Here is an 18,764-nt window from a genome sequence, read left to right as displayed (position 1 = left end):
GAACAAGACACCAGTCTACATCATTCCACCAGATAGAGCAGACATCGACCTAGAAGGTACGCATGTGCTTGTTTTCTTATATTACCGAGCTCGATAGCTGCAGTCGCTTAAGTACGGCCAGTATCCAGTATTCGGGAGATAATAGGTTCGAACCCCACTGTCGGCATCCCTGAAAATGGTTTTCCGTGGTTTCCCAATTTCACACCAGGCAAATGCTGAGGCTATACGTTAATTAAGGCCACGGCCGCTTCCTTCCCACTCCTAGCCCTTCGCTGTCCCATCGTCGCCGTAAGACCTATCTGTGTCGGTGCGACGTAAAGCAACTAGCAAAGTTTTCTTATGTTCTATATTTTGTTACTTTCTTTGTATATATTTCATCTCGAAAGTTTTGTTTGCTTTGAGGATCTTAGTGATTTGTTTTCTTGACTGTATGACAATTTCAGTTTCTTTCATTAAACACTGGAGGAATAGTAAAAAATATGTATTGTTTGAAAGGAACCTCGGAAGTTACCTCAGAGAACGTTTGTCAGTAGTTACCTGCTTCCTTGTGTGAAGGAGGTTGAACGTCTTACAGGTCTTCATAGATAGCGCTCTCCCGGAGCTGGATATTGCATGCCCCACATTCCTACAGTATTGCAACTTGTCGCATTCACATGGGCCGCAGGCTACTCCCTGTTCTACAAGTGTGTCTCACATGCCCATGTTTCAGAAACTATTTGACTAAGTTACCAATCTTGTTCTGGAAGTAAGTTATATTGTCTTCAGAAGATTTGTTATATATTAATATATCCTGTGCATAATTGTTCTAGATAATCAAAGACGTACATATTTTAAAACGGTAGAGGAAGTCGAGAAAACACTGTGTCCTGTACCCATAAAAGGGAGTACGCTGTTTGAACTATTAGCTCTATTAAAAATGGAGCCGACAGATGGAATTAGAATTCCACAATCTGCAAGGAATTTGTGTGTATTTTCTTCGTGTCACTAGGAAGAATGTTTTAGCACATGCTTCATCTAACAAAATACGAAGTAAAAGGGTAAACTGATAGTCATATAAAACAAGAAGCTTATATACAAGATTGATTTGCTACAAATGTTTATATTTACTGGGTGACTAACTTAAGAATCGTCAGGTGTCTTTCATGTGGTATTTCGCAAGATATCTTCAGCTTCATTTTTGTATTAATATTACTACAGTCAGTGACTTCGTAAACTGGCGCCTACAATGTAGGTAACACAGTGTACACCTGTGTATGAACTACAGTCAATCTGTTCGTGGACTGGCGCTAACAGTTCAAGGATCACATATTCCTTTGACCTACATTTTCGAGACATTTTCCCGTCGTGGTGATCCAGACGATATCGACTTGATAATCTCAAAAGTTCCGCTAGCTGATTTGTCTAATTTTTGGCAGGACTTGAAATTTTCACGTTGTTACAGCTACGACATTCTCAAGTTGCGCCACTAACATTCAAATACCCTTCACAACAGAGACCGTACAGCAGCCTCATATTAGTCTAATACGATATTCCGTTCAAGGAAATGTATTGATAGTACAGCTTCCCTGGTCTTGCACCTGTGATGTCGTACAGCAGCGTCACCCCGTCGCTAATGGAAGTATTCCTTTCGTTGACACTGAATGTTGCATGACATAGCTGATGAACAGCCGTTTTCTCGGCTGACCCACCTTGAAATTGAAACACAAGAGAAAACCTGCCTGACGACTCTTAAGTGATACACTCCGTATATTTACGTCGTAACTCTGACATTTCGTCAGAAAATTTCTCTTTTGCATTTCAAATGAGTATTTCGTGAATGCCACCTGGAGGACTGGAACTTCGAGTGTGTTGCAATCCATTCGGTGGAGCAAGTCCTAGAATCGTTGTACTTTTACACTGTGTGAGAGAGACTTTGGTAAGGTGGAAGGTGATGTGGGAGGCAAAGAAAGAAAGAAACCGTCGAGCAAGCCAAAGGAAACGTACGTCTGGGACGGTAAAGGAGAATGCGCTGTGATGATGCTTGTTATTTAAATCGAAGGTCATGGGCCGGAATACGCTGTCAAACATGTTAGAAGTACAAGTAATGTTCCTGAAACTTAAACTGGACAAGGAAGTTGTTCAGAAGTTAGTTACTATTGGAATTTTGAATCTGCTTAAATAGGATTTTTTATTTCAATGCGGCGAATACGAGCCTAAATATAAAAATCAAAAGTTCCGCTCAGTTACTAGCCTAAAATTTTGCACCTATAATGGTAGTATTAATAATGAAAAACAAGATTGCAAAAATAGTTAAAGACTCAACACAAGGTATCTAGAACAGAGGCATATGTGTATGATAATTCAGAACAATGGGAGGGGCTTGAGAATAATTAATCCACATAATACATACACCAACAATGATTCTATTGTGGATTTTAATTATTATTTTAACAATACGTCTTGTCGCTGGGGGTCTTCTTAAATTTAGCGACACAAAATGTGAGCTGCGATGTTACCTAGCAACCGATCAGCATGTGATATGAAGTAGTGACTGAGAGATATATCATCAAAGATGCGCGTTAGAGTACAGATGGTCGATGTGACCTTTCTTCAAACAGGATTCATCTCATCACACTCTGGAGAACTGATTATTCCATTTGTGGTGGTTTCACAGGTCCTAAGTCAGTTTCTGCCTTTCCTGTAAACTGCATATTCCATACAAATGTTCCACGAAATCGATTCGTGAGATGGAAATAAAATAATTATTATCAGTTTGTGTTTTTTAATTGAAAGGCATTTTTAATAGCATTTGATTTTCCCAGTGGGAGACTTGACGTCTGTATTATTATTATTATTATTATTATTATTATTATTATTATTATTATTATTATTATTCTGACGTAGTCCTCAAAATTATGCAACGAACGTCGAATAAATACTTGATATTTCCTGGTAAAGGCTATAGGAGATATTTGCTGCTTCTAGTGTGGGAGAAATAAAAACAAGTATATTAAAGCGAAATTTACGAATGATCTCGTCAATACATATATTAAATAATTAAATAAAATATTAACGATTGAATAATTTATTTTATTTGTCCATAACCAGAACATTTGTTTCCGATGGTCACAGAGCGCTGGAAATCCTCTGTTGGTGCTTTCAAATGTTTTATTTATCGTACTAAATCAACAGAGCATGGGAACAAATAACAAGAGAGTAACATGAAAAGGATAACCATAAAACTGGGGAGCTGATAAAATAATAGTAATATTTAAATAATGGAACATGTGTTAAAGAAAGAAAAAAACACTTGTAATGTTCAAGACACACAAAGTGGGCCCAGTATGTTCTGTCCGGTATCCCAGGTTGTAACGGAGCAGTGACCAATCTGCGGCAGATAACGTCATCGTAGTAAAAGAAGTTCGTTGAATATTTTGTCTTCTCAGTCCTGTTCTACTCACACACTCTGCGAAGACATTTATAACAGCTGTTCAGAATTGCGATCCAATATTCAATGTAAACAGGACAACGTTGCAAAGTTTTCTGGCGTATAGGTCGATAACCTTTGTGTCGTTATAATTATGTCACCAGCAGAAAGGATTGGTGCTAGCAGCTACTTTTCAGTCAGCAATTGTCTCGCACACAAGACGTTTTTCATGAGCATAAAAGTTTAAATAAAGTGGAGGTCAGATCAGGTGAACGAGCTGGCCACGTTGCCACTTGTCAGGGAAATGTTTTAACGAATAGCACGTGGAAAGCCGGCTGGAGTCCCATTACGTGCTTCAATGAACCTGTAATCCACGATAAAAGACTTTGGCGTATAAAATGTGAATGAGCCACTTCTGGGCCGGCGTTCCTATCTCAAATTGATTCATAAACTATGCCCTTCTTTAATATTACTGAAATTATTATTATTATTATTATTATTATTATTATTATTATTATTATTATTATTATTATTATTATTATTATTATTATTATTATTATTCACCCATCCATACGGCCATCTGTAGGCACATTTACTTGATCTGCCTGCCCTTCTGTCACGCAGACTAATGCTCTTATCTATGGTCTCTCTCCATAATCCTTAAGTCTTCGATTTTTCCTTCCTATTCTTCCGCCGAGTTGTTCCGTGGTGTGACCAGGGGCATTGCTCACTCCCACAACCTGCCCTGTATCTGTTCCTCCTGGACACCCACTTCTGCTAGGTTTGTGTGCACCTATATAAACCACTTAGGCTGTGTTTTCTACTTTCCTTGTAGAAGGGATTTTTTTTGCCCAAGCTTTCTTGGTTATTATTATTACCTATTACTTTCTTTTCCAGCTTACGGCAACCTGGGCTCGGTGTACAGTTCCCAAGGGCGCACCACGGAGGCCGAGTGGGCGTACCGCAAGGCTCTGGAGTACCGCAGTAACATGGCCGACGTACACTACAATCTGTGAGTACTTACATTTATAGTAATTGTTCGTATTTATGCGGTGTAGTAGACCTGTGGTGGGCTGCTGCGTGCTACAAGTGTAATAGGGTCCGTTAAGGCTTCTAATGGTCCCTATTACACTTGTAGCATGCAACTCACAACACAGCTGCAGTATACGGGGGGTAGACTGGAGGGGACTTATCAGGCATTCCTGTCCCATAAAAACTCATAATGCAACAAAGGCTGAGTCTCGACTCGTTGGTAAAAAGGAACGACGTAATTCCGGAAGGAAAATGACAACGTTTAGATGTATAGTCCAGTTCACTACAGTTGCAAGCTACTAAGACAGCAATTGCGTATCCAACCGTGCGTAAGATGGCGTTTGAGGAACTACGTAAGTGTGAATAGCGTGTCAGCAGTGAGACTATTGATGGGTGCGCCTCGTGTGACGATAGTGAGGGACGTCACATCACGTACTGTAGATACATCGAAAAATGTTCAAAATGCAATTGGTGGACCAGTTCATTAACAAAGAGGTACTTAGTCGTGCCTGAACCATAGGAACACATCTCCTGTTTGATATGTTCTAGGACTCATTCAGCCGTCTCCACAGTCTAAGTCACGAGTCTGCACCTCGCCTAGACGCTGCGGGTTCAATTCCTGGCCAGATAATGGACTTTTATCTGGATTTGAGGGCTAGTTTGACGTCCACTCAGCCTACGTGACAGCTATCTGACTGTAAGATAGTGGTCCTGGTATAGAAATCCAAACGTGCCGGCCGGAAGGATTCGCAGCGCCAACACACTTCACCATGTAATCTTCAGGCTTTTGGGCAGAACAGTAGGGCAAGGCTCTTCACAGCTGTAGTGCCATGGAATTTTCATAGAATTAAATCGAGATACGATTCTTAGAAATTCATCTATTGCTATTTCAATGCATTTCAACCATCTGGGAGAATATTGCGTCGGCGGTGCTTGAAATAATGCAGAGATACAATCTAAAACTTTCGCCCTGTATGGGTAAATGTGTAAAGAATATCTATTGAGTAGTATAACAATTTATCATTAAAAGCGTATTTTATTGTTTGCATGTGGAGAGCGCCTGTCTAAATAGTATAAAACCCTATCAATCTTACGTATTGGCGGCAAAGAGCAGCGGGTCATCGAAAATTGATTGACTTCTGTCAGGCGGTGGATCTGCTACAGTACACAACAGCATAATTGGTCGCGCGATAGAAACAGAAATTATAAAGCATACATAGACCGACTCTAGCCACCAATTTTATATTCTCGTCCACTCCCCGAGAATGCTTTCAATGTAAACGTCATACTCTTCCGCTGATGCTGTCGCATGCTCATGAAGTGCTTCAATTCAATAAATGCTAGTAACTAATATTCTCTGTAGTCTTTACGATTTACTTTCAGCTGCCACGAGAGAATGACAGCGATGATTTAAATCTATAGCTGACTGATATAAACCGTTGATTTCAGAAGTAATGTTTACTTTCTTGTGGTGAATTTGGAAACTCCCAACAGCATAATTGCAGCCGTCGTATAATTGATAGAATACGAACGTGAAGATCCATTTCCTTACTGAAAGACTTTCTCAGTGGCAGGTTCAAAATAAATTTTACAGTTATCAGTTCGTCTCCTTGACATGTCGGTAGTGGCGTGGAGTGCTTCAGCACGCCGAACAGTTTATTTCACAGTTCTAAGCCTCTAATGACAGAATTAGTGAATGAACACTACAGGAGCTGTTCCCCTTCAGAATTAGTAACGTGATGAAATCAGTTTATAAATATTGTACCAGGAAAAGTTGTGGGCAAAGGGCATGAGTAGGACCTCAGGGAGTGGAACTTGGTTTTGGAGCTGATACAGAGTAGGATAGACTCGCAGAGCGAATAATAGATGGTTAAAAATCTTTTTCAAAACAATTTATTAATTCTTCACCCTGCGATGTGATTTTTGATTCAAATCTGGCATTGAAATTAAAAGTTTGAAAGTAATCTTCCTGAATTCTGTTCATGAAAATGGCATAAATACTACTGATTTCAAAGTCTTTCATATGTGAGAATATGAGGTATTGAATTTCCACCTAAAGTCTTTCTAAACCTAAGCACACTTATAATTGTAAGTTGATATGAGAAATTAAATTTTGGTTAATAGTTTTCAGTTCTCAGTTCGTCACCCTTGATATATAGCACACTTGAAAAACCTAAAGTCTTTCTACGAGATATGAAACTGAAATTTGAAATTAAATTAATCACTTCTGAGAAATTATGGGAACTCTGAAATATTTGTTCACACGCGGCACTGAAGTTTCCACTGTTCACAAATTAATGAAAAAAATTTTTAGTCAGTTTGTTACTACTCACTTATGGCAAGAAATGTTGCTACAAAATGTCGAAGGATGGACATCTGGAATGTTCCGTGGAGAATCAGGATCGGCGATGTTCCCTTGACACACCATGTTGACGTTCCCGATGAGGTGATGACGGCTGGAACTGGATCTTGTAGAATTGCAGCTCGTTAGGGTGATTTTTCGCATACGAAAAATTCACTTAGTGCGAGTAGTTAACACTGACACTGTCATTGACTGTTGAACACTATTTATGGCGTAATTGAAAGAATCACAGTCCTTCCTGTATGAATTACTATTTACAGTCGTTATTGAAACGTTCATAAATGCACAGTTCACACTTGAAAAGGCAAGTCGATAATCACAGTCTTTGAACACAGTCATTAAGTCACTAAGAATTATTTTCTGCTTATCCTGTTATTATAATGTTATATTACCTCAGAAAAGTTCTTAATTTTCACTCAAATTACTGTAAGTCGTATACTGACGTGGCATGAATAAAGGAATACAGTTCAATACTCGGAAAGAAACGAGTTCTGGTGATTCTACACATTAGTTTCTGCAGAAGTTCAATATCATAAGTCTACACGTAATGACATATTCTGTGAATAGTTAATGTGTGCACTTCAATAAGTTCACTCGTATTACATTCTTAAATGTCTTTAGGATTAGACTGTAGTCGCGATGCGATATACTAAATATAGTGCGACGTCTTTTATAATTCTGTCGGTGATATAATTTCGCGTTCCGGAAATACGACGGAAAGTACTTTCACCGTGACTGCGCGAACATACTGTACGCGGGCCGGTCTCTCCTCTGTCTCACTCACACAGCTGTCTACTCGTCCTTGTACTGGCTTGCTGGCTGGCTGGCCTTGGCATATATAGATACCAGCGCTGGGAGGGGTAGCATCTCTCTCGGCCATGTGACCGTGATTACGTAATTTCGTTGAAACTTTAAATTATTATAACTCAACAATCATGGGATGAATTAATTCGAAATTCACAGGGATTAACTTTTATGACGTCCGCTATAATTCAGCGTTTGTCCCGTTGAAATTGGTTAAGGTGTTACAAAGCTGGTAAAAGAAAAATTCTTTCGAGAAATATCTCTAGGGGAGGTGAGCTTCAAGCGACAGGTGACGTCACTTGACTCCGCCTAGTGTACTCGTAGGGTCTGGCACATACTGGAACATTCTTTACATAGATGTTCGTACGTCGGTCGGATCTTTTATGCTGAAGTAATGTTTCTTTCAATTAATATGGACCAGGACCTAGGCTTTCCTGGTACAATATGCAATTGCGAGGACCATTTCCTGACCTGAATGATATCATGAAATTATTCTCAGACTTCGATCTAGTGAGTTAGCCGTGTGGTTATGGATGTGCAGCTGTGAGCTTGCATTCGAGAGATTATGGTTCGAACCCCACTGATGATGTATTTCTGTGGTTTGCCATTTCCACACCAGAGAGGTATTAGTACTGTACTGTAATCAAGGCCACAGTCGATCCCTTCCCACTACTAGCTCTACCCCATCCCACTGCTGCCATCTGTGTTGGTGCGACGTAAAGCAAGTTGTCTCACACTTCGCTAATGAAAGACACCTGGGCGTATTTGAAAGCATTATGCTACCAGTTTAAGAACATGGAGTGTAGGGAAGAAGATATAAGGATTTTGAACGAAGGAATTTTTAAAAGAAACAAACAGTTTGACAGTCACGAAACTGGAATTCGGAGGAGGCTTTGTGCGTATGAACGACAATATACTGGACATGACGGAAGGAACTAGGAAGATTAGGATTCGAAGACTGTGTGAATCAAGACAAAGAGATGAATGAAGAAGACTTTTAATGATGATGAATGATCATAAGGAGGATTATGAACGATATCATTGTGAGGCAAATGTTTTTGTCACCCTGGACTCGTTCAAATGCATGTCAAACTTTTATGAACCTATGAACTAAATTGTTGAAGGTCGAGTGCTGTTGACTGTCACATTGCTATATCATTCCCTTTGTTTGCTATAAATTCCACCGTTTAAGTATTCTGAAAGTAGTGAAGAAGATAATGACCGTTATGGTAATAATGACAATAATAATTCAGGAAAATGGACTCGATACAAAAGACAATTAAATTAGAAGCCAAAAGAAGGAACTGTATATCGATACCTGTAACAAAAATATATCTCGAAACACACAAAACTAAGACATTGCATTACAGTCAGCAAACCAGAATGTCTTTATGGATCAGAAACGTTAAGTTTGAAGAGGGGAACAGACATTGAAGGCAATGAGACAAAGGAACCAAAACTCGCCGAACGACTTAGAGGCAGACGATACACAAATATTCACAGTGACATTAGGAAACGCAAGGTAAGATTCTATGGACGTATGCATCCAGACAGACTTACCAATAAATAGCCGAATTCTATGAAAACAGGAATAAACACAAACGTACACAATGAAATAGGTTGGTAAAATCAATTATTATTATTATTATTATTATTATTATTATTATTATTATTATTATTATTATTATTCGGTTGATAAAAAGGGAAGGAAGTTTCTCAGAAAGATTTGCGAACCTTAGAAAGTGTCCGAAGGTTTTGTCTTCCACCTGAGGTCGAACAAGGAACTCTATGGGAGAGTGCAAACTCACCACTTTTATGTAGAAACGAAGCTTAACCGTTTACGACCATCTGAAGAGAATGAACCCCGAAGAGGTTGAAGCACAAATGTCTCCCCTTCGAGAAGAAATCGAAATCTCATGTCCGCTGTAGGAAAGAAGTGCACAAGGACATGCGGGTAGATGATATAAGACCAGAGGACGCAGTGGAGAGGAAAATGCGGGGTTGCTGAATGATCCAGAGAAGGAACCTGCTAAACCACGGAACATCTCACACTCCTTTTCAGCCAGGTAGCTTTTGTAACCGTAGTCCACAGTTGGCTGAAACGAGGTAAATAAATAAATAAATAAATAAATAAATAAATAAATAAATAAATAAATAAATAAATAAATAAATAAATAAATAAATAAATAAATAAATCAATAATACTGTTGTTTGAGTCATCAGTCCATAGACTGGTTTGATGTAGCTCTCCATGTCACCCTACCCTTTTCTAATCTTTGCATTTCTACGTAACGACTGCATCCTACATCTGTTCTAATCTGTTTGTCATATTCGTACTCCCTACCGTTCTTGCCGCCTATATCACCCTCAAAAACTAACTAAACGCGTGCTGGCTGTTTCAAACTATGTCTTACCATTCTCTCTCTTCTTCTCGTCAAATTTAACCAAATCAGTCTCCTCTCACTAATTCTGTTCAGTATCTCTTCATTCGTAATTCGGTCTATCCATCTCAGTTTCAGCATTCTTGTGTAACACCACATTTGAAACGATTTTATTCTCTTTATTTCTGAGCTACTTATTGTCCATGTTTTATTTCCATACAATGCCACGCTCCAGATGAAAGTCTTCAAAACATCTTTCTAATTCCTGTATCAATATTTGAAGTGAGCAAATTTCTTTTCCCAATAATGCTCTTCTTTGATTGTGGCAGTCTGCATTTTATGTTCTCCTTACTTCGGCCATCATTAGTTATTTTACTACCCATGTAAGGACGTTCATCTACTTCCTTTAAGACTTCAGTTCCTAATCTAGTATTTCCTGTATCACCTGCCTTCGTTCGACTGCACTCCATTACTTTTGTTTTGGACTTCTTTATTTTCATCCTGTACTCCTTCCCCATGCCTCTGTCCATAGCATTCAGCAGTTTTTCTAGATCATCTGCCTTCTCAGATAAAATAACAATATCATCGGAAAATCTCGCGATTTTATTTCCTCTTCTTGGATTTTGATTCCCTTTCCAAATTCCTCTTGGATATCCTTCACCACCTGATGCATATAAACATTGAAAAGGATGGGGATTGGGGTACAAACTTGCAGCTTTGAATCACTCCTTTCTGGATTGATGCTTCTTTTTCACAGCCTTCGATTCTTATGACTGGAGACTTATTTTTATACAGATTGTAGATAATCCTTCGTTCTCGGTATTTGATCCCAATCACCTGCAGAATCCTAAATAACTTGGTCCAATCAATATTATCGAACACCTATTCTAGATCTACGAAGACCACATATGTAGGCTTGTCCTTCTTAATTCGATGCTCTAAGATCTCACATAAAGTCGGGATTGCTTCACGTGTTCCTATATTTCTTCTGAAGCCAAATTTATGGTTCCCCAATTCAGCTTCAACTTGTCTTCGCATTCTTGTGTAAAGACGAAAATACTGCCACTGCCAGTAATAACAATAATAACAGCAAATCAAAGTGCTTCTCCTACGAGAAGGAGACATTCCTGCTCTGGTGAACGTCTTCACTTCTTGTGCTCCGAGAGACGACAATTAGCAAGTCGCTGTCGCATGGTAATTTCTGGTTTATTTACTGGGAGCTCCAATAAGAAGAGGAAGTGCAGTAAGTCTTGTAGCAGATGCCTGGAGTGTCGCAGCCACGGGGGACCTTGCGCTGCCTTCTTGTGAGATGCATACAGATGAGAGTTGTATGTGTTCCTTGGGCGCGGCGCGGCGCGGTACGGTGTACACTGTGTGTGTGTGTGTGGGAGAACAAATGAAGATCGATACGCGTTAATTCTGTTCGCAGCAGATTGAGTTGGCCTGGACCTCCATTTGTAAGCCAGTGCTCGAACAGAAAGGAAGTCTCTTTTTCTTCCTCTATTTTCTTCTCCCTTCTTCCATTTCTCGTCTTCCTTTTCATCGCCCCATCACTTGCTCAAAGTGCTCTGGTCAAATGTCACTCTGAAGACTGAATGGTTATTTCGATGTAGCAATAGCTCCCTCTGTAGCAAGTGGTAGATTGTCAGCGTCCGGCACTGTGTCTCTTATCAGGAGAAGAAGAGAGAGGTATAGAGCCTTATTGTTTAACTGTTGTGTTCGATTCAGGAATAAACCAAGAGGAAAGAATGTATGAAACTGATCGAAATATACAGTACATGAAGCTAAAAGGAAAAAGAGGAACAAAGAAAAGTGAGAGAAGAAACAAAGAAGAATGAAAAGTATAATTGAAGAAGAATGAATATAAGGGATAATTTGGCGGAAATAGAATTGTGTTGTTATTGTTTTAAGGAAAAGTAAAACACAAAAATGAAATTCTTTAAGTCTACGAATAGGAGAATAACGAATTGATGAGATCCTTGAGGGAATCAAGCTATCGGCGAACCCCAGTGTTGTTCGTTGACACCCGCCGGAGGTTTTTGAAGATTTTTTAATACCGCAAGAAAGTTCTTTCAGCACTTCCAATGACAAGATGTCGGAACGTGAAAAATCTCTGGTGATTCGCTTTCTATTAACCGAACACAATTAATTAAATTTCAACCGTAGATCACCAAACGGTGGCCCGTTGTGGTGGTGTTAAAATGTCGTGTCAAAATGATACGCAGGCATTCTAGATGCCTCAAATGAAAATCACTGCACACAATAGTTCCAAGATTATTATTATTATTATTATTATTATTATTATTATTATTATTATTATTATTATTATTATTATTATTATTATTATTATTATTATTATTATATAAAACGCTGACGTGTATGTTTCAAATATTCAAGCTCTTCAAGCAGAGGGAGTTAAAATCTTCCAAATTGCCTCAATAGTACAGAAAAATTTTGAATTTCTTCTAAAGTCAACGGAAATATATTTATTTTCAAGATTGCAGGTGACCTACATCTTCAGTAATGTCATTGCTTGCCGCCAGAGAGCATACACTTCCTCTGAGGATGGAAGATTATTAATTCTCTGCTGGACACTGTTTGATTCCCTGACCTTCCCCAGCTTCGGAATATAGTCAACGTTAAAAGACACTCTACGTACGTACAGACGAGACTCACGAGCCTTCGGCATGACCATTAATAAAACGCAGGGACAAACTCTTGATAAAGTTGGTGTCTAGTTACCCGAACCAGTATTCAGACAGGCCAATTGTATGTTGCACTATCTCGGGCAAAGTAGTTTGAAATTTTTAAGAAGCAGATACGTCCGAATGGCCGAAGCACAGGGAAAATTTTATGGAAAGAAGTGTTATAAACTACATTACCGGTACTAAATATTTATAAAACTATTGAAAAGTGCAGGGAAAACAAAATAACGAGTTGTCTAAGAAGTGTTATAAACTACATTACCGGTACTAAATATTTATAAAACTATTGAAAAGTGCAGGGAAAACAAAATAACGAGTTATCTAACCTACTTATAAGTAATGTTGTTAATTAGCACGGGTGAACTAGTTATTAATATTACCATAATGCAATGCTAATAATGATAATAATAATAATAATAATAATAATAATAATAATAATAATAATAATAATCGTATGGCTTCAGCTACGTGTGCAGACATTTCAATTTGACGCCATCTGGCTGTCTGCTCGTCAATTTTGACGTTCCGTTTTACTCTAGACCCACTAGATGGCAGACCGAGTAAACCGAAACTCTCTTGGGCGTCTATGGCTGAGATTTAATTAATTTTGTCTGGTAAACACCAAATGTATCACCAGAGATTTTTTACATGCCGAATGAATTTTTTCCGCCCTTCAAAAATCCGACTACCGGGTCAGGGATGGAATGAATGAAGCCCCATCTAGCGGTGAGGATAGGAATTGAGCCGGCTGCCGAAGCCTGTCGCGCTCCTCTGGGGCAATGATTAATGACTGACAGATGAAATGAAATTATATTGGAGAGTGTTATTGGAATGAAAGATGACAGGAAAAACCAGAGTAGCTGGAGAAAAACCTGTACCGTCTCTGCCTCGTCCAGCACAAATCTCACCAACACAAATCTCGCATAGAGTCACCGGGTTTTGAACCACGGAACCCAGCGGCGAGAGGCCGACGCGCTGCCGCCTGAGCCACGGAGGCTTTCACATTTTTAATGTACTAAGTACAATTTCACACTTAAAGCATTGCGAACGAATTCTTTTGACTTACACAGTAAGCATTACATTCATTAAACTGTTATTACTATTATTACTATAACAATTTAGTATTTATTATTCACTATTATTATATAAATATTCCTGATTGAAATGAGCTGCTGAGGAGGTCTGTCACGCAACTCACGGGCGATTGATGAATAAGCGAGAGAATTGATGATCATGTATTCGTACTGGAATTAACTTGAAACTGACAGGGGAAGTTGGGGATTCAGGCGAAAACCTGTCCCACCTCCGCTTTGTCTGGCACAATTTCAATAAATTAATAATTACAAATATATGTTTATAAAATATATTACCTATTATTATTATTATTATTATTATTATTATTATTATTATTATTATTATTATTATTATTATTATTATTATTATTATTATCATCATCGTGCAGGAGGTTTCAGCGTCAGCTTACCTTGCGCCGTAGTAATTTATCAGTATCGCTTTCGAGTGGCTGCACACCCAAGTCGTAATCAGAGTCGGGGTCAGCATGCGAGGTAGACTAATCCCGCCGTCAATAGTATTCGCTCGGAAAACCTTATAAACTGACAGAATCATGTTTCTCTCGCCGGACGTAAAAATCTTGCATTTCTTCTTCAAGTGATAACAGTCTGGTGAATTCCTGTTGGGATCCATTGCACAATAATATCCAATAACGAGTAAGTAGAAACCTACAAAGGTACAAGAGACTACAAGTATTATGAATTAGCACGCAATACGCACATACACTATTTTCGTAAAAGCGAACCACACTGATAAAATTCTCTCACTGCTGTTTTAAACACTGCACCCACGTGTTCGAGACATCGACTGAGTGGGTAAGTATGGCAGCTCCGCATTGACGGCACTATTGCCAAAACTCGCGCCCGCCTTGCCCCCTCACCTACCGTGTGACAACGCCGTAGGCGCTGCCCTGTCGCCTGCGCCATCCCGTGGTCCAAACACTCACTTGCGCTTTAGCCTGCTCAAAAGGTGGAAGGAATACGAATGGGAAGGAAGCGGCCGTAGCCTTAATTAAGGTACAGCTCCTGCATTTCCCTTAGTGGGGAAAACAAAACTGGTCTCAAATAGTTCGACGATGTCGAGGTGCATTTGGGATCAATTTGGAACTATAGGAAGGTCAAGGAAGGCACAAGACAGGATCTATTCGACACCTGTCATTCAGGAGGCTAAGGTCAAACCGTAATGCAAAGATATGATCTCATGTCATTCCATCTTTGTAATTCGTTACATGTTCCAGAATCTTTGAAGGTGTCTGTGCGAAACAAATACCTTGTGTCTGTCAGTGTAACTGCGTGTCTGTTTGTGCACCTATAAGAGGAAATGTACTGGTGGCATTTCAATTAAACTTCATATACACTGACTGACAGAGCAAATGCAACACCAAGGAGGAGTGGTTCGAAGGGATGAAAGTTGGGGAAGAAACAGAGTCGGCACGGAAGAATAATTGATGTTTATTTCAAACCGATATGCAGGATACACAATGCGCACGGCATCGACTCAGTAGGATGTAGGACCACCGCGAGCGGCGATGCACGCAGAAACACGTCGAGGTACAGAGTCAATAAGAGTGCGGATGGTGTCCTGAGGGATGGTTCTCCATTCTCTGTCAACCATTTGCCACAGTTGGTCGTCCGTACGAGGCTGGGGCAGAGTTTGCAGACGGCGTCCAATGAGATCCCACACGTGTTCGATTGGTGAGAGATCCGGAGAGTACGCTGGCCACGGAAGCATCTGTACACCTCGTAGAGCCTGTTGGGAGATGCGAGCAGTGTGTGGGCGGGCATTATCCTGCTGAAACAGAGCATTGGGCAGCCCCTGAAGGTACGGGAGTGCCACCGGCCGCAGCACATGCTGCACGTAGCGGTGGGCATTTAACGTGTCTTGAATACGCACTAGAGGTGACGTGGAATCATACGCAATAGCGCCCCAAACCATGATGCCGCGTTGTCTAGCGGTAGGGCGCTCCACAGTTACTGCCGGATTTGACCTTTCTCCACGCCGACGCCACACTCGTCTGCGGTGACTATCACTGACAGAACAGAAGCGTGACTCATCGGAGAACACGACGTTCCGCCATTCCCTCATCCAAGTCGCTCTAGCCCGTCACCATGCCAGGCGTGCACGTCTATGCTGTGGAGTCAATGGTAGTCTTCTGAGCGGACGCCGGGAGTGCAGGCCTCCTTCAACCAATCGACGGGAAATTGTTCTGGTCGATATTGGAACAGCCAGGGTGTCTTGCACATGCTGAAGAATGGCGGTTGACATGGCGTGCGGGGCTGCCACCGCTTGGCGGCGGATGCGCCGATCCTCGCGTGCTGACGTCACTCGGGCTGCGCCTGGACCCCTCGCACGTGCCACATGTCCCTGCGCCAACCATCTTCGCCACAGGCGCTGCACCGTGGACACATCCCTATGGGTATCGGCTGCGATTTGACGAAGCGACCAACCTGCCCTTCTCAGCCCGATCACCATACCCCTCGTAAAGTCGTCTGTCTGCTGGAAATGCCTCCGTTGACGGCGGCCTGGCATTCTTAGCTATACACGTGTCCTGTGGCACACGACAACACGTTCTACAATGACTGTCGGCTGAGAAATCACGGTACGAAGTGGGCCATTCGCCAACGCCGTGTCCCATTTATCGTTCGCTACGTGCGCAGCACAGCGGCGCGTTTCACATCATGAGCATACCTCAGTAGCGTCAGTCTACCCTGCAATTGGCATAAAGTTCTGACCACTCCTTCTTGGTGTTGCATTTGCTCTGTCAGTCAGTGTATTTAAAAGGTGCTATTTCAAACTTCCTAATATATTCAGGATTTTCACGAAGTATGAAATAAAAGGATTCCAAACATTTTCTCTGATAATGAGTTTGCGAAGAAATGTTTTAAAAAACAAATGGTTTAGATGTAATTCTAAACAATAGTACTGTGTTAGGACGTAATTTTTGGTCATCCAAGATATAAAGTCCCAAGTCAATCTCTGTAACTCATACTGTATTATGTATTAATATTATAAATGTGACGAAAGAAACACAAGGAAAAAGAGGATAAGGAAACTATGGAAGTAGCATAAAAGGAAGTATAAAGGAATGGTTGAAGAGTAAAAAGAACAAAGAGAATAATTAACGAAGGGAAAAGGAAAGAATCAATCAATCAATCAATCAATCAATCAATCAATCAATCAATCAATCAATCAATCAATCAATCAATCAATCAATCAATCAATCAATCAATCAATCAATCAATCAGTCATCATTGATCTACATTTAGGGAAGTCGCTCGGTTGGCAGATTCCCTATCTGTTGTTTCCTAGCCTTTTCTTTAATGATTTCAAAGAAATTGGAAATTTACTGAGCATCTCCCTTGGTAAGTTATTCCAATCCCTAACTCCCCTTCCTATAAACGAATATTTGCCGCAGTTTGTCCTCTGAATTTCAACTTTATCTTCATATTGTGATCTTTTGCACTTTTAAAAATATCACTCAAACATATTCGTCTACTGTCCTCCCACGCCATCTCTCCACTGACAGCTCAGAACATACCACTTAATCGAGCAGCTCGTCTCCTTTTTCCCAAGTCTTCCCAGCCCAATCTTTGCAACATGTTTGTAACTCTGCTCTTTTGTCGGAAATAACCCAGAAAAAATCGAGCTGCTTATATTTATTTTCCATTTCTTGAATCAAGTAATCTCATACACTGGAACCATACTTTAGTAGGAAGAAGGAAGAAATGAACGAAGGAGAAAAGAGTAACAAATTAAAAAAAGGAACAAAGACCGAAATAAGGAAGGAGATAAGAAAGAAAGAAAGAAAGAAAGAAAGAAAGGAAAGAAAGGAAAGGAAGGAAATAAAGAATAATGAACTTAGGAGGAATGAATGAAGAAAGGAAAAGTTATGGAAAGAAAGAATGAAAGAAAAATTGGATGAATGGCGGAAGAGGGAATAACGGTGAAAAGTATGACGTAAGAAAGAAAGAAACAAGAAAAGGAAGGAAAAGAAAGAAAGAAAGAAAGAAGAATGTTGTGCTAACAAAGAATTGAGGTTGAAGGAGGACAGAAATGAAATAATACTGAATTGAAGTGACAGTTCTTGGGCTTTAATCACTCCCAACTTGAGGTTACTTTGTTCAAATCTTAAGCAAGTCACGTGAACTTCCACCTGCTAAACCCACAACTCTCTCATTTAGCTGACACTGTTTCTAGAGTAAAGCTCCTCGTGAGTGTGAGACCTATACCATGTCTACTTGAAAGGATCCAAACGAAAGCAGTGCGATCTTTTCTTGGTGATTTCCGGGGTAAAAGGTAATGTTAAGAAAATGTTGCAAACGTTGGTCAGGGAAGACTTTGGAGTAAGGAGACGAGCGACTCGACTAAACGGTCTGTTGCGAGCTGTTAGCGGTGAAATAACTGAATAATACTGAGTGAAGATTTTAAAAGTAGGAGAAATCATAATATGAAGGTAAAGTTATCCAAGGGGAAAGGCTGTATGCTTCACAATGCCTAGGATTAACACCCAGAAATGACATTGTAGAAGTCCAGAAGAAGGAAAGAAAGATTTTAAGAAAAATGCTCGTACCAAGAATTTGCTGACACGGATTACGCCTCAACAAAGAAGTATATAAAACTTACAGCAGGTGTTAAGATAGAATACGCAAATGAAGGGTTAAATTCTTTGGACATGCCCGGCGACAGACTCGCTAAGAATGTTTTAAACCCAAACCCAATAGGAAAGGGAACACTTGTAACAAAGGATCTGCAAGAAACGAACATTATGGATCAAGATACCACAACAGAACCACTTTCACAGACAACATACACACATTTGAGGGGTTGCTAGGTCCAGAAAGAAGAAACAACGATGGACGGGTGAAAGGAAAGAAGTTTTAAGCAAGGAAACTGAAGTGATGAAGAGTTATTTACGTGGTTATAGTTGGGTCAAATTGATTATGAATGAATGAAGATAAAGTTGGAATTCAAGAGGACAAATTAGGGAAAATATTCATTTATAG

General features: G+C 40.0%; 1 protein-coding gene across 1 annotated transcript in view; it reads left to right on the top strand.

Annotated features, from left to right (window-relative positions):
• Window positions 1-18,764, top strand: part of Tmtc2 (Transmembrane O-mannosyltransferase targeting cadherins 2) — a 437,765-nt gene that overhangs the window by 246,781 nt on the left and 172,220 nt on the right. The window contains exon 6 of the mRNA XM_068229241.1: window positions 4,304-4,418. Coding sequence (XP_068085342.1) covers window positions 4,304-4,418 — 115 coding nt within the window. The remainder of the gene's footprint in view (window positions 1-4,303; window positions 4,419-18,764) is intronic.

This window comes from Anabrus simplex, chromosome 9 (assembly GCF_040414725.1).
Source record: "Anabrus simplex isolate iqAnaSimp1 chromosome 9, ASM4041472v1, whole genome shotgun sequence".
NCBI classification, from domain to species: Eukaryota; Metazoa; Arthropoda; class Insecta; order Orthoptera; family Tettigoniidae; genus Anabrus; species Anabrus simplex.
Note: the sequence above shows the minus strand (reverse complement) of the source record. Positions and strands in the feature narration are given on the sequence as shown.